This window comes from Coptis chinensis, chromosome 5, assembly GCF_015680905.1.
Source record: "Coptis chinensis isolate HL-2020 chromosome 5, ASM1568090v1, whole genome shotgun sequence".
Lineage (NCBI taxonomy): Eukaryota > Viridiplantae > Streptophyta > Magnoliopsida > Ranunculales > Ranunculaceae > Coptis > Coptis chinensis.
In genome coordinates, this window is record NC_141460.1 from 87,237,029 (window position 1) to 87,254,041 (window position 17,013).

Consider the following 17,013-nt stretch of genomic DNA (forward strand, 5'->3'; position numbering starts at 1 on the left):
TACTCCAAGTGACGTCCAAAATTATTTTACTCGTGACGTCAGTTCGAAGTGTCGCCGGGTTTTTATTAACTAATGGCGAGGGAATTCCCCACCCTCTCTATTAGCTAATACACTATTACCTACTTGATATAGCACCCCATCGAGAGAATTTTTGTCACACCTTTAATTTCGTGCATCTGGAAAACATTATTTGTTCCCGACTCTTCGATTCGAGGGTGTGACGCACTCTCAACTCCCAAAAACCCATAAACAGTTTAAATATGTGGATAATAAAAACCAATAAAAATTTTAACTTAAACAAAAGTCTTCTTCATGACAAAGATTCACAAATAAGATTAGGTTGTACTCTCCTTTCAATAACTCTTTAATAAAATTTACAAATGAAATACAAAAACATTGTCTAGACTGAAATTCTATATCACCTCAAGGAAAAACAAAACAAATCCTGAGATGCAACGCTAACGCAAATCACAAACAGCAACCACTCTTCTTCAACACTAAACTTGTAAAACTTATCAACTATGTTCATTGATCGAACACACAGATAAACAAACATGCAAATCGGGTCAAAAGATTATAAAATTTACAAATGAAATACAAAAACATTGTCTAGATCGGAAATTCTATATCACCTCAAGAGAAAACAAAACAAATCCTAAGATAACGCTTAACGCGAAACCACTGGGGCAAAGAACCACTCTTCTTCAACACTAAACTCATCAAAACTTATTAACTATGTTCATGGACGAATACACGATAAGCAAACATGCAAATGAGATTGAAGATTATAAAAATCTTTGGTGTGAGTAGCTCTAAAACAACATATACTTATACAAATATATACATAATCCATATGGGCAAGTTAGTTCCTCCACCGAGGCTTTAACTTTCAACGACTAATATAACATACTTAAGTACAATAATCTAGGCAGGTAGTTCCTCCTAATCGGTACTTTTAACTTCCAACAACTAATACAACATACCATAGCGATAATAAAAGGCATTTAGTTCCTCCAATGGTTTTTTAGGTTCTAACTAAAAATACTAACCGTACCAAATCATATACAATCATCTATCTAAAGATATATCATTTACCAACATATTACCATAATTATATTAATTTAGACTTTCTTTGTGTCTCTAAAATCACGTCAGATCTATGTCTTACCTAGTTTCCGGGGCTACCACAATCGCTGGCCGCCTAACATGTACATCCACATGCCTCCTTACATAATGAACCACTCCGGCGTAACCACCACGGGATGTCGCGACACCGTAAATCCTCACACGGAAGCAATTATGTAAGTAATGCTACTATTCGGCATAAAATATCGCTGGCGATCATCGTTCTATTTTATTTAACGGAATAATCTTTAACTATTCGCTCGCTTTGTGGAGGGCCATTGACTTTTATCAAACGCGGGGAAGGTCAATCACATTACTTTTACCAAGGCCATTCGATTAACTCGAAGCGCCCGGAAAGGGCCAATCACATTACTTTTACCAAGGCCATTCGGGATTAAGCAAACGCTTTTAATGGCCAATCACATGAGTTGTGGTAATTAGGTTCTAAGATTTTCGTTACGTAATTTATTCAAGTGTCATACATTAATGACTCATAATAAAATTCCACTATATCACGCGGTGTCAATTACCTTATTGCACTAAGCCACAATATTTAGACATATCTCAATTATTTCACATAACCACTTTCATTATTTCACGTGTCAATATATTATTGCAGACTTCACCACACTCTCGTGGGCAAATATTCATCAATATTATACTACCTCATAAGAAGATCTCACATATATAATAATGGAGCGTTTATATACATTTCTCAAAGATATTGCATTAATATATATACTCCAACATATTATATCATGTCACAATTGCTTCAACGTGATCGCATACATTTTAGTATAGCGATTAGGAATATAACGCTCCTAACATCTCAATATCGTCACGAGTCAAAAATACACAACATCAATGTCCAAACTTTCTTAGATAATCGACAACCAAATTTATACAAGCTTCCACAAAGATTTTATTACTACATGTGTCCATATAATATACAACATAAAACGAAAGCACAATTAAGGATACCACGGTCCCACAATCAAAGCCCAATATATATATGCTTTTACACACTACTCACGCCAAATCTAAATTAGATAATGACCAACCAAGTTATATAATATCGACAATATTTTATTACTATATTTGTCCATACAAAATCAAATGGGTGAAAACTGGAAAAGTCAACATTTCATAGTCAAAGGTCAAAGTCAACATGTCATAGTCAAAGTCAAAGTCAACCATCAATAGTCAAAGGTCAACATGTCCACGGTCAAAGTCAAACTGCCGTTTCCATGTTCGGGACGGGGTTAGGTCATAGCCATGGTTCATGGCTAAGGGCAAAGTCATAGCTTCATGGCTAAGGTAATGGTTCGGACCAATTGGCCAAACCCAAACCTTAGAACCCGAAAGTCTAAAAGTTGAAAGACCCATGTAGATCTATTTTAAGTCCAATGGGGCCCTAATCAATATTAGAACGGCCCAAAAGCGGTTAAGTGGTTGGTCCAAAATTTGGTCGAAACCGACCCTAAAACTAAAACTGAAATTTCCGCCCAACCACCATTGAATTTTCGCCTAGCCACTAAAAAGAAATTGGCCCAAGACAAAACACTTAAACATTTCGCCCAACAACTTAAAATAGAATCCGGGCCCAAACAAAACCAAAGGTTTTGGCCCAAGGCCCAAAGCCCAAATCGGCTTGGTAATCGTTTCATCTTCTTCCCCTAGCTACCACCACGGCTGACCACCAAAATTTTCCTACCACCCACTCCCATTTCGACAAGTCGGTTGGACTCACAAACAAAACCCTCTAACATTAATTAATGCCAAAGCCTCAATTCTTGAATTTACATCTCGACCAAAAACTAGATCGAGACCAAATTTCCCGCCACCATTAATGGTGCCTCAAGCTTTAACAGCTGCCCCCCGCTCTACTACACTACCCCACTACCACCATTCAAAATCCAACTACAACCACAACCAAAACAGCTCACAACACCGAAAATTACAAATAAAATTCCAAACCCTCGATTATCCCCAGATCAACCTGGCGCCCCCTTATCGCTTTTGCAAGCCAACAACACACTACACAACCAAAGAATCAATCCCCAACAACGGGTTCCAACCAAAACCCAAACACCAAGTTTAATTTAAATGGCGATTTAAAGCGCCATTGGCGCCATTTGGGAGCTTCGTCATCACCATTAGCACCCTTCAAAACAATTAGGTTTTGATCCCCAACCAAAACCCACACTATACTATACTACCCATCTCGATTCCAACATCACCACTGCCGAAGAAACAACTTCGACCTCCATTGATATTTATTCAAAGCTATCCACACAACAACAACGATTATAACCGAAAAATGAAATACAAACACTTCCAAAACATATCACAGGGACCCTTTGTTTGTTTTGTTTTGGTAGGAACTTCATGGCGCCATTAACGACCTCACCCCCAACGGTTTAATTACAAATCCGAAATTTAACAAAATTTAATAAAACAAATGGCACGAAGTCCAATCTGGCGGGATAATGAGCGATTATATAAAAACCGAAACAATTATACCGATATATGTAAACTACAAATCCGGTGAAATAGCAAAATAGCTACTTTCGCTGTCAATAAATGCTAATTTGAATCCTCCTAGCCCGATTCGTGGCTCCCCTTCTCCAACAAACGAGCTTCAAAGCCTCCATTTTCATTATTTTATTATTCTCTCAACCCTATTTTCCGAACAATGTGTTTATATGCTTGGGTCCCAAACCCAAGCCCAACACCGACTTCGGGCCCGAAACCAAGCCCGCGTGTCACCGAATCCGATCCAGTGAATTTTGAAAATAAATAATTAAATTAATTAATTAAATAGATAAAAGCGTATTTTTTTAAAATACGAGGCGTTACAATTTTGATATTTGGAGTGTAAAATTTCCACTCTATCACGGTTTACACCCTATTGGAGATGCCCTTATGGCATAAAACTCAAGTCATTCATGGCACATTCAATGAATACCTTAGGTCATTCCGCCCATATTCAAGGAATACACAAACCTACATTCTTGTACAATCAAGGAATACAACTAACCCGCAAGGCCGAATACCTTGGTTCATCTCAGGCGATCCAAACAAACCGGTCATTCATGGTACATTCAATAAATACCGGGTCATTCATGACACACATTCAATGAATACCCTTTATAAGCTTAACGGGTCATTTATGACACATTCAATAAATGCCTTACCTAACATATGACATCATCGGTCATAAAATCTCATTTCCAAAACTTAAAGTGGAGAGTTCTAAAAGGGTGTGGTAAATTTATTGTATGCATTATTAAACTTTATTGCATATATTATTTTAGAGAACGGAAGAGTATCTTCTTTTCGTGTATTATTGTTCTGGCGTTATTAATGATATTGATGTCTAATTGTCATAGCGTTAGAGTATATTATAAAAATCTTGAAATATCACATAGTAGTTAATACACGCATACATTATATATATAAAGGTCTTATCCTAAAGCCAAGCACGCTTAATAGCCCTAGATCGATACTAATAGACCAAATCATAATTCGAAGTTAAAAGTCAAATTTGGTCAACTAGTCAAAGTCAACTCCCCGGTCAATAGCGGTCAACCGGGTCCCTAAACTCATCTAACCCAAAACCCCAAAGACTAATGCCCAAATGTATATAGCCTTTCCCAAGCCCAACTAAACTTAAGCCCATAAGTGAAATCTAAAAGAATAAAACACTCAAGCCCACATAATTGATTTCGCCCAAGCCCACAAAATAAAATAAACAGGATCACTACCTTCTTCTTCTTCTTCCTCACATCTCGCCACCTCCACCGATTAGCCACCACAAACCACTAACCCTCCTCCACTCTAACCCCATCGGTTTCACTCCTCACAAAAAACCCAATAGTTTGACACCACTAAAACCCAATTCCATCACTCGTCAGAAATCGTGTTTCGAAGCCATTAACGCTCCTGTCAAAGCTTCACAGCACTCAAACAACAATCAAACCACACCGAAACCACTCGGTTTCAATCCCCAACCAAAAGCCCAACACTATTGTATAATCAAACTTGATTTTCCCCAAATCTTAAATCGCGAGTTAACGCCATTACTGCTCTTTCAGAACTTCAACAATACCCAACAACAACCAACATCTACTAATACAACATACTCATCATCATCCCAGCATAACAATTAGGAAAAAATAAGAATTTGGCGTAGATGCAGTATTTCAAAAAAATTATAAAAGCGGCCACCATTGACTGACTATAGAGAACATGCGAGGAATCCTATTTATGCCTACTCAAAGTGAGGCTTGAGTTCGCATGAATGGCCATACATCTTTTTTTATCAAATCAACATTTTTATCACAATGTTCCAAAATATCAGATAAGAAAAATCATTAACAGATATGATCAGTAAAAATTTAAAAGAACATGTTCATACTACTCACTATTTGTAAACCGAACAGCTAGATTTCCGAAAGTGGAAAAACCCCGAAAGACCGAAGTCAACTGTAGCACGAAGAAGATGGTCTTCATCGTTCGAAATCTTTTCTTTTTTTCTCTTACCAAAGAACCCCTCAGCGATGTTACTCTCCTTTTTAGGGGGGTTTATTTTATTTTTATTTTTTATTGGTAAAACCTCTGCGTGTGAATTCCTTTTGTTTTTAAAACCCCCACCAAAAAATAAGGATGAAAGTTATCTATTTATCTACGGGGCTTTTATCCTTAACTAATAGTTATCATATATTTTTGGTTTTTATCTATTATTATTATTATTATTATTATTATTATTATTATTATTATTATTATGGTACTAGGAAAATTTTTAAAAAAAAACGGGATGTTATAGTAGTGATGGTGTATGGTTGTCGGAAAGAGTTCACAAGATCATGACATGTGTCCTAGATGATTTGAATTCTAATTTTGTCTTTGCCAAAGTCACATGGTATTTATATAATTATACCTAGAAAAGGGCATTAGAGTCTTTTCATTTATCTTGACCAAAAATATTACGGTCAAACTCAGTTGACTTGGATGTGTTGTGGTCTTGGGGGGTAAATCTCTAGATGAAATAACTGAGGGGGTAAAGCTAATTGGCCTAAGTTTTGGGGGTAAACCTCTAGATGAAAGAACTATGAGGATAAATTACGGTCAAACTCAGTTGACTTGGATGTGTTGTGGTCTTGGGGGGTAAATCTCTAAATGAAATAACTGAAGGGGTAAAGCTAATTGGCCTAAGTTCTGGGGGTAAACCTCAGATGAAAAACTATGGGGATAAAAGCTAATTGGCCTAAGTTCTGAGGGGGTAAAACTAGAAAACTTTTAAAAGGGCAAAAAGCAAAAGGCAATGAAGTCTTTTTATATACATTGAGCAAAAAGATAACAGTTGACTTGGATGTGATGTGATTTTGGAAGGGAGTAAACTTTTAGATGAAAGAACTGTAGGGAGGATAAAACTAGAAAACTGTTAATCTTATAGAACTAATAGAAGTGCATTGGAGACTGAAATTGCAAAAAAAAAATTGCAATTGTCACATTAGAAACTGGAAATAGCCGTGCCTTGATGGTATTCTCAGTTTTTAATTTATTTGTACTGTTAGAGGCTTAGTGGAAAAGAAATGACACACATATATATAGATGTATTGGGGATCGGAATAAATTACTAATAACAGTTAAAATTTGTTTGCCTAACCTAATTGTACGTTTATCATAAACTGGAAAAATTGTGATTGGTTAGTTTTTTTCAAAACAAAAGGGCAAAAAAACTCAATAAACTGAAGTATTACTGAGACAGAGAAAAGACTATGTTCTCCATTTCAGAAAATAAATGATTTTGTTGATATTATTCAAAAATTAAAACTTAATTGCATTAAGAGAATTACGAATTAAATGTGACCTAAAAGGAACAAAATAATTAAAATGATTTAACAGTTAAGACGAAATTAAGCTATTATGTACTTATGTGAAGCAAAATATCTCAAGCAACGTACAAGTTGAAGTAGTGTTGCACCGAACCATATCAAAGATGAACCATGGCAATCAGTAGTTCACATGCTTTCCTCACTCTTTTTGGTTTTTTAATATTCACTTTTACGGGTTTTTTTAATACAGCAACAAACAAGTTGATCCTCCGAAAATAGCAACCTTAATTATCACATGCGAGAAATGATATGGTTGATCGAGAAATGGATAATTTATTTTTATTCATTTTTTTTCGAGAAGGATAATTGGGTTTGTAACCATTTCATATTCATCGCTGATTTTATTTCACAATCGTTATCTCATTGGTATCATATATAAATGTATTACACAATAAGTTGGTATCAAATGAAATTACCAAAAGAAAGTTGGTATCAAATGATATCCAGCACGTGGTAAGGCCTGCGACGCAGTTGGTTTCGGTAAAATTTTATGTTGCTGTAGAAACCGGTTTAAAATCCTATAATAAGGTTTTAGTTGATCAATCATACGTATAAATGGCAAATAATAACATCCAATTCATAATTGTATTCCATAATTTGAATATTTTTTTTGAAAGTAAACATTATTTAGCACTTCGATCAGTCAATCACAAACTCACAAATTATACAAATCATTACTAAGGTGAATTTTGAAGCATGTCAAAGAGTAATATGTTGTCAATGCTCTATCTACAATAACTTTGGACAAAACTATCAGTTAAGCCTATTTGGCAGCATGAATGGGGCCAACCTGTACATGGGTTAGGGTGCACTATCTGGGTTTTTGTTTGATTCATATATTTTTTGGATTATATACTATGGACCTTAGGCTACTAGTTGATTGGCCCAATTCCAAAAATCTGTATATCGGTATCTATTGATTCCGTTATTCAGTAGTAAAACTAAAATAAAAATCATCGATTAAAACTCAAAAATAAGGAATAAGAAAACAGAAAATACTGTGGCTTCTTCATTTATTCTTCTTCTCCAGCCATTAAGCTCTGAACCCCACGAAAATTTAAACAGTCACAATCTCTCTAAACCCATCTCTCTCTATCCATCACCTTTCCTTTTTCTCGCAATATCTTTTGGTCAAGAACTCTTGAGGATGAGCTATGTAGAAAGTGGGGTTTCTTGAAGCCATGTTATATCTTAATTTGTTTAGCTGATTTGGATGAATTGGAGGGTGGGTTATTCATATAGAAACTCTCACTTGTATAAACATACTCGTTTGAGTAGTAAAAGTTGGCTAGTTTTTTTTTTTTTTTTTTTTTTTTTGAATTTTAGTTAGAATTCTAAAATGTAAAATTATCAATGTGATGGATAGAATGCTTTAGTATATGCAATTTCAAATGGTGAATTTTTTGATAAATTTATATTATTTCTTGATCCTACCGTGATTCAATTTCAATGGTTGTTTTTTTAGTGGATTTACAACAAAAATGATACCAAACACCTTCCACACTGGTTTTGAGTTCTTCATATATCTACAAACTTTGTTTATACATTGTATATGAACAACCTAATGCAGGGTAAACAACTCCTGCCAAGGATTAATCTTCCTTGAATAAGGTCTAGATGGGGGTTTTGATGGTGCAAGCTTTGAGAGATCCGTGGCCATTGGTGCGGGTGCCTTAGCCTCTTCATGCCTGTTACCCAATTGGGCACCTTCGTAACGTCCTCGGCCACCCTGCACAGGAAAATGTCATTTTTCAGTTCACCAACAAAGTATGATGTACAATAAGACGGTGATGACGTAGTGTTTGAATTTAGTTGAATAATTTTGGCGCCAAGAAAATGAAACGTAGGTGAAATTGCACCACTGTTTTGCAGGTATTTAGTTGAAGTTTCAACACCATTGTGCATGTCATCTTAACTCCTTCGGGTCAGAAATGGATGAACCCTATGACGAATATGAATTGAAGTGCCAAAATGTATGTGTAGTTGAAATTTTACCACAATGTGGATATCTACTTCATACCTTGGTCTTCAACGCCCCAACCTTGTAACCAATATTGATCTTTCTAAAAGTGATTCAAGAGTTGCGTTTAAATTTATATTTATAAAAAAAAAAAAAAAAAAAAAAAAAAAGGAAATCTATTTCAGACTAACAATACAATGAGGAGACGATCCAATGGAATGATTGGAATCTACCGTGTGCAGCCTGCCATGTCAACTTAATAAGTTCTTTTTTATGTTGGGCTGACCGCACTCTTTAGATGGCGTGGTGAGAGAGGTTCCAATATTTCATTTGCTCCTTCAATCGACTAAAAGTTTGCTTCAAGGAGTTCTCTCTCTCTCTCTATTTAAATCAATCAAGCATAAAGATTTCTTACCCAATTGATTATCCGGAAACAAGAACCAAAGCACGTAAAACGGCAACGAGTGTTTTCCCATAAGTCTATGGCCGAGGCGGAACACTGGCTTTGACAACCTGAGCATTGATTAAGTGATAATGCTTCGAGCTGAACTACACTAGCAAAGAGAACAATGCCTAGAACAAACACCATCCTATCTCTGGTATTTGCCATCGGAATTACTGATGAATGAAGAGATGGAGAAACATAATGACTCAATGAATTCAACATTTCCTAGAAAACGTATTTATATGTTCTTTCTTCAACTGTCTCTCCCCCGGAAGGACAGTTTGGTTGGTAACAAATGGTTAAAAATAGTTGACTTAGGTCTATATACATCTTTCTCAACAAGACAGCTCCACTTTTTATTGTTTAATTTGACTCTCTTAAAATTAGAAAATCTTAAAAATGGAAAAATAATTAAATATCAATCATCCAACAAATTACAATTTTGAAGATGAGTTTGTCCAGCATCATGTTACCCTAAACAATTATCAAATGAAATAGATATATGCTAGATTTATGGATTCATATGTACAATAACAAAAATATTTCAGTATTAACAATATATTGTTACAATAATTGGAAGATCGGCCCAACTGGCCAAGCACATTATCCATCTGTTTATAATGCCTCTACCAAATTCTCTAAATCCATTCAACTCGCCATATTCAACAACAATCTTGTCAACAAAAACCAATTACACGACATAGCCATTGAAACTCGAATGGCTGTACATGGGCCTAGTAATCAATAGTGGTGCTCGCTCAGCATTTCTTAAATTCTCATTCCCCAAGCCTGCTAGCATTATCTAATAAAGAAGATGAAAAAATATTAATGGGCCGGGCCATTTCACATATGCCTGGTGGTGGTTTCATAGGATTTTCTTTATAGTCTACATGCATAATAATCTCAAACAAACAAAGTTATCGAGTTAATTAATTCATAAGAGAAAATGTTATTGATGCTGCTAGGACATTCCTTAAGCTCCTTAAGTGCTCAATCCAAAAGGACGCGTTCTCTAAGGAAAGAAGTGGCGTAGCCACGTGTAAAGTTATATATGATATATATGAGGGTAGGGATGTGCATGGTATCCTATTACCTAAACCGGAATCGTTTATAGCAGTTGTGTTAAGGCATTTCCAATGAGAGTGTAAAATTACACCTCCACCTAGACTCCACGTAAGTGCCATTAGGATTTTACACCACTAATTGTATAGTATTGTATAGCTTATAAATATCCACACTCTATACTCTCCAATGGAAGAGTGTAAAAAAAAATAGATTGTATAGCTTAATTTAAACTGGGAGTCCGAGTTAAAAAATTACTTTAGAATTAGAAAGGGACGTTACTCCAAGTGACGTCCGAAAATTATTTCACTCGGACGTCAGTTCGAGTGTCACCCGGGTTTTTTATTAACTAATAGCGAGAGGGAAAATTCCTCACCCTCTCTATTAGCTAATACACTATTATTACCTACGGTATAGCACCCCCATTGGAGAGAGTTTTTTAATATTTGGAGTGTAAAATTTCCACTCTATACGGTTTACACCCTCCATTGGAGATGCCCTTATAAAATATTATACCCATTAATAGTGGGTCTTCAAGAACCGAACTGAGAAAGAACTGAATGGTAAAAGAACGATTGGGTACCGAACCCGAAACCAAAATCGATTATTATGATTTTGATATATAAAGTTTATAGATTATATTACACTAAATAAATATAAACCCAAATATATAATAATATATAGTATTTTTTTAAGTATAAAAGTCTACTAACTATCTGAGGGGTATGTAGCACAATAGTGAATGTATATTATTAAATACATATTTTGTACCATTACATTACATTGAACATGCATGTGTACTATAAATATTAATAATAATGTTAACGACTACGCCCATGTATACTATAAATTAGTTAATACACTGTATATATTAACTAATAAATGTGTACATGATAATTTATATAAGTGCACGTGCTTTATATAGTACATTGCACGTATGTATATATATAATCGCAATTTTAATAATAATAATAATAATATATAATCTGAGAAGGAACCAAAACCCAAATCGGAATCGACTTAATTAATGGGTATGGTTTCGAAGTTTTAAAAAAAAAAAAAAAAACAAACAAACAAACAAACAACTAAATAACCGAACCCGATAGGAACTATTAAAAATAAAATTGAACTCGGAACAGTAATAACCAAACCATAACCAACCTATGAACACCCCTACATATGATGTCAAATATCAATATAACGCAAACAAGTCCAATTTAGATGACAAAAAAAAACAAGAGAAACTCTGCCAATCGCGAATTTTACAAAAAAATTCATATTTGCAAAAAAGATTGGTGGTGTAATATGATAATTTTAGACATTATTTATTTCACTAAATTGACTCATAATGACAATCGAGTGACATCGCCACGGGTTAAAGTCTAGTAATCTAATAAAAAAGAAGAAAAAATATTAATGGCCCGACTCATTTCACATATGGCTGGTGGTGGTTTCATAGGATGTTTCTTTATATATATAGTCTATATATCCACTACAAGAAAAAAAAGGTTTTATATCATTGTTAAAAACAGTGATAAAAAGTCTTTTGTCACTGTTTTTTTTTTTTTCCAAAAACATGACGGAGTGAGTCATTTTTTTTTTCTCAAAACCGTCACAAATATTTGTTCCAAACTAGCCTATCTCTACCATAAAAAATGGTAACAACTGCTCAAAAACCGTCACAACAAATCATATCATTTGTGACGGTTTTAAATAAACTGTTATGCATTCATCCTTTTGAAGGGTCATAAAAAATACCATTAGTCATGACAGTTTGGATAAAACCGTAATATGTATATTTTTTTTTTTTAAAAAAAAAAACGAAATATATATATATATATATATATATATATATATATATATATATATATATATATATATATATATATATATGATCCATAAAACGTAAATATATATATATATATGAAAACTCATAAAACTGGGGACGTACAATAAACTACACACCTTAATAAACTACATACCGGAATATGATCCATTAAATTTCAAGTACCACTCATATATATTGCTAATTTCATTGAAACAATCTCTTTAGATAATCAATATACATTTGTACTTAATCATAAAATGTAATTAAATAAATAACACATTTTCAATCTAATTCATATAAATATAATCAGCCTAATCCAAATCCAAATGAAAAACTAACCTAATCTCGTCAAAATCAATCAACTACATATATGTCTTCAGTCTTATGGTTAATCTTCGTCTTAAGGATAGTTCATAATACATTCTTGGATAACATTACAAATTTCAACTTATCGCCAACTAGTACAGGAAGAAGAGCTTGATCTTTACCTTACAAAATTTTCCCAACTGCTACATGTGTGTTGTATTGTCCTAAGGGAACATTATACAACTCAGTTTCCGGTCCTAGCTCCTCGTAGACTATACCCTTAGCAACAACATTGGATTTGAAATCCACAGCCAAACTGCGACTCTGGCCCTAAGATGAATTGTAAAGTCATAATGGGTTTAATTGCAAATACAACATAAAATAAGAATTCGAGCATTACTATTCACATTTCCAAGATCCAATGTATGATTTCGTACTACTGCACAACTTGTAGTTACTTCAGCATTTTCCTTTTTTAGAATTTTTTGCTGGTATCGGAGAATTAGCCTTTTGGTCTTTAACTATTTTTAGGTGAGAATATTTAGAAACTCAAAAAAAAAAAAAAAAAAAAAAAAAAAAAAAAAACTAAAAACACATGAAAAAAAATATTTTAAAGTACTTCAAAATAAATTAAAACTTAATGAAATTACCTCAATGCCTTTCAATCTCGAAAGTGTTTTGGCCAAGCAACTTGTGATCCAAGAGCATCTTTCAAAATTACCCATTTCATCAGCGAAATGGTATAGGAAGAGCAACATGATCTTTACCTTCCAAAATCTTATCAACTGATACGCGTGCGTTGTTTGGCCCTAAGTGAACATTGTGCAAGTTTCAAACTATAGACAAAACAACAAATAATTTCAATGGACTAAAAAAAGGTTAAAGAAAATATATACCTTTAGCAAGTCACCACAAGCACATGCCCTTCTTCTTCCTATACCTTGTTCATTAACCTAAAAGATAGAATCAATTCAAAGGCATCTATAGTGGCCCAACACTAGACTACAAAGATGGACCAACTCGTATTATGCAAAAATCAAAAGCCAATATCATCATAATTATTGCTAGAGTTTATAAATTAATAGTTGGAACACAACAGATCCACTAATAAAGGTGCACATTGCTCCTACGAATTATGTTCTCAAGCGAATCAAAATTTGCTTTGTACCACAACTTATATTCTAAGGGTAAAATAAAAAACAATAAGCACCTCAAGCCACATGAATATTTGGTTCTTCTAAATTGACAAAGGCTTCTGCCCGAGCCATTCACATTGTTGCCACATGCCATGAGACCAGGCTCTTCATAAACACATTCACGTACTTCCCTTTCTCATTCTGTTCAGCGTTCCAAAAAATATATATATTAGTGGATGAACTCAATATAGTCTAAACATATATTCTCATTTTTCATTTATAGAAATATTTGAATTTTAAACAAGCAACAAAGACTTGTTGTTTACTGAAATAAACAACAACTTCATGTTGTCAATCCTAGCCATCTAGGGCTTAAGACCCATGATCTAATACGTCTAAATTTCATAGTTGCTAATTAACTGACCAATTGAAAACCAAGGCCACCATATTCGATTAAACTAAGATTTCATCTTTGCAGGAGAAATCAAATCATGAACTTAACCAGTTGGTTCAAGAGTACGAAAGATGAAAACAAGTCACTAGCAAAATCTTTTACTACGTAGGATAGTCGTCTGTCATTACTCATGGTTTCTTCACTTCATGCCAATTACCAACAACAAAACAACAACAATAACCAAAAGGAAACAAAAGAAAATCGCAATTAAGATATGAAATATGTCAAGCAAATACTCATTGTATTACTTGCAATTAGAGTGATATGCCAGTAAATTCGAGACAACCAAAATTCACGAATAATACCAACACCCCATTTCTTCCATAAAATTTATGTTCTAGAGCACATGTTAATCCACCTTAAAAGAGCACATAAATAGATAGATGCTAGCTGTGGATTGAAATGGGCAGGCTCATAATTATTATTGTATCATTTTCTTATGAATGACTATGGTGTGAAATATACTTCACACCTGACTCCTCGCAAAGACGACTGCAGTGTTAAGCACTAAAGAATCAGATGGTTTGTTAATGTCAATAAATAAATGGAAGAAAATAACTTACTGGAGTTTATCAGCATTGAAAAATACTGTACAAGAAAGATGTTAAGGCCAAGAAGAATTTATGTGTCACAAAAAAAATTGTCTATAAATAAAATTAGGAAAGAAAGAGTTTACAAAATGTAATAGGAATAATTACTTACAAGTCCTGCCTCCACCAACTATCGAGTTCGTAATCCTTGAAAGCCTGGTGCTGGTGAAGATTGAATAGAAGAGTTTCACAAACGAAGAGAAAAGGGAGGGACAATTAAAATTCAAGGCAGTCGAGGTCAATTACCACTGAAATTCGAAGACCCACCCAAACTAGAGTTCGATCAAAGTTGATTATCCACATTGTAATTGACTTAAAATGCACCTGGATTTTGGAAACCCCAACTAATCTTGAAAGCCCTAAGGGAATAATTGATTTGATATTTTGATATGTGTTACCGAAGTGGAGTCTTTTGTTTCAACTTTTGTTTTTGCTAACTGTGTAGTGGAGTCGGGAGAGTCGGGGACTTATGGTGCGGGACAGAGTAAATTTCGGTAGTTATCTTTTTAGTTTTTTTTTAATGTGGGTAGTTATCTACTTAATCCTATTGTAACTGTTTATCTAAAAACAGTGACTTATATGTATATTGTAAAAAATCATTTGTCACTGTTTACATTACCCCCGTGATAAATACTCGATAAAACAGTCACAAAAACCCTTTTTTGTACTAGTGATGCATAATAATCTCATAAACAAACAAAGTGATCGAGTTTAGTTTGAAATGAACAATCAAATGTATGAGATTGCTAGCAAGTTCTGATAAGTAATTGTTGAATTATATGTTAGTGGTGATACTAGGAGAGTTGTGACATTGATATATTAGATAAACCAATAAGAATAACAGAGAAGACTGGAGATTGATTAGGGTTAGAGAGTTTTTGTATTTGAGTTCTCTACCCAGAGTTACATACTTATACTAAAACTAAAACATGATAATAAAAACTACTAGATATAGATGTCCACACTTATAGAAATATGGGACTTTCCATATTGGACATATTCCAACACTCCCCCTCAAGCTGTAATTATGCAAACTATGCAAATTACAGCTTGAATTACAAAAAACAAAATATAAGAATAATGTTCCTCCTTTTGCATAGAACTGTCTTTAGTTGAAGAACTCGAACAACTGTTGAGACGTTCTAGAGGTGAAACTGTCAGTGTAGGCAATGACCTAACCTGAATACTGAAGGTACACCACAGTCACAAACTGAAATCATAACACCAGTTTAGTAGCGCGCTATTTGCTTGGCTAATACTCACTCCATTCGCTGTTATGGATGTCATAATATAAATTGAAAACAATAACACTGACTTGATGTGCGCTTCTTGGCTGCTACTATCAATATCACTGTTAATGTTAACAAAATACTATTATGGGTACTCCTGAATACTGAATACTGATGCAGTTATAACTTGACTGCTACTTGAATCCTGATAAGTGCAGTTTAGGTTTGACTGCTACTTGAAACATACTTGCAGTTTAGGCTTGAATGTTACCTGAAACATACTTGCAGTTAAGGCTTAACTGCTACCTAAAACATACTTGCAGTTTAGGTGTGACTGCTACCTAAAACATATTTGCAATTTAGGCTTGATTGCTACCTGAATATTGAAGACTGAGTAGTGGATATACCTTGTCATGAAGAGTTCGTCAAGGCATGCCGAAATATGGAGACACGAGTACTCTTTCTCATATGTCTCCATATTCTCCTTCCCTCATATACTACTGAATGTCTTCATATCTCCCTATTACCCCTCTCAAGTTGGAATATATAAGGCTGAGTAGGAACATACAAAGACTTGTCTATTCCGACTTGAACTTGAAACAAAGAAAATCAAATACTAACTTATACAACCAACCAATGCCCACTTCAAAAAACAATACTCCATACTCCAATACACAAAAAAAAAATTCTAACAGAACATGCATCAAACAATACTCACTATAAAGGGTGGAGGTGGGTGGTCGCTACTTTTTTATGATCGCGAACTTTCCGGAGCAAAGTGGAAGATGGAAAGAATAATTTCTCGTGAGATAGAGGTCACGTGCCCCTATAATATTTCAAACAAACAACTTGATAATGTTCTAAAACGATACAAAAAAGACAAAGATCAATACCAACCTTGGCGGAAGCTAGAAACCCAAACATCCGTGAAGCGGCATACAAACAATACTACCCCTCCAATCCTTGATAAGAGTGCAA

The 17,013-nt window shown here is 34.3% G+C and overlaps 1 protein-coding gene across 5 annotated transcripts in view; it reads right to left on the minus strand.

Moving 5' to 3' along the window:
* Nucleotides 1–15,286, minus strand: part of LOC147499724 (uncharacterized) — a 31,531-nt gene extending 16,245 nt beyond the window's left edge. Inside the window, exons 1-6 of one of the 5 annotated variants that reach the window (XM_086561516.1) lie at nt 14,919–15,286; nt 13,837–13,963; nt 13,523–13,579; nt 13,394–13,435; nt 12,809–12,956; nt 7,978–8,754 (exon numbers count right to left, since the gene is read on the minus strand). In XM_086561516.1, coding sequence (XP_086417642.1) covers nt 12,810–12,956; nt 13,394–13,435; nt 13,523–13,579; nt 13,837–13,848 — 258 coding nt within the window. In that variant the 5' untranslated portion in view covers nt 13,849–13,963; nt 14,919–15,286 and the 3' untranslated portion in view covers nt 7,978–8,754; nt 12,809. Of the gene's footprint in view, nt 1–7,977; nt 8,755–9,918; nt 10,233–12,488; nt 12,957–13,276; nt 13,436–13,522; nt 13,580–13,836; nt 13,964–14,918 lie in introns of those variants that run through there. The other 4 variants (XM_086561514.1, XR_015196027.1, XM_086561515.1 and 1 more) reach the window with 4 other exon arrangements.
* Between the last annotated feature and the right edge of the window lie 1,727 nt (nt 15,287–17,013).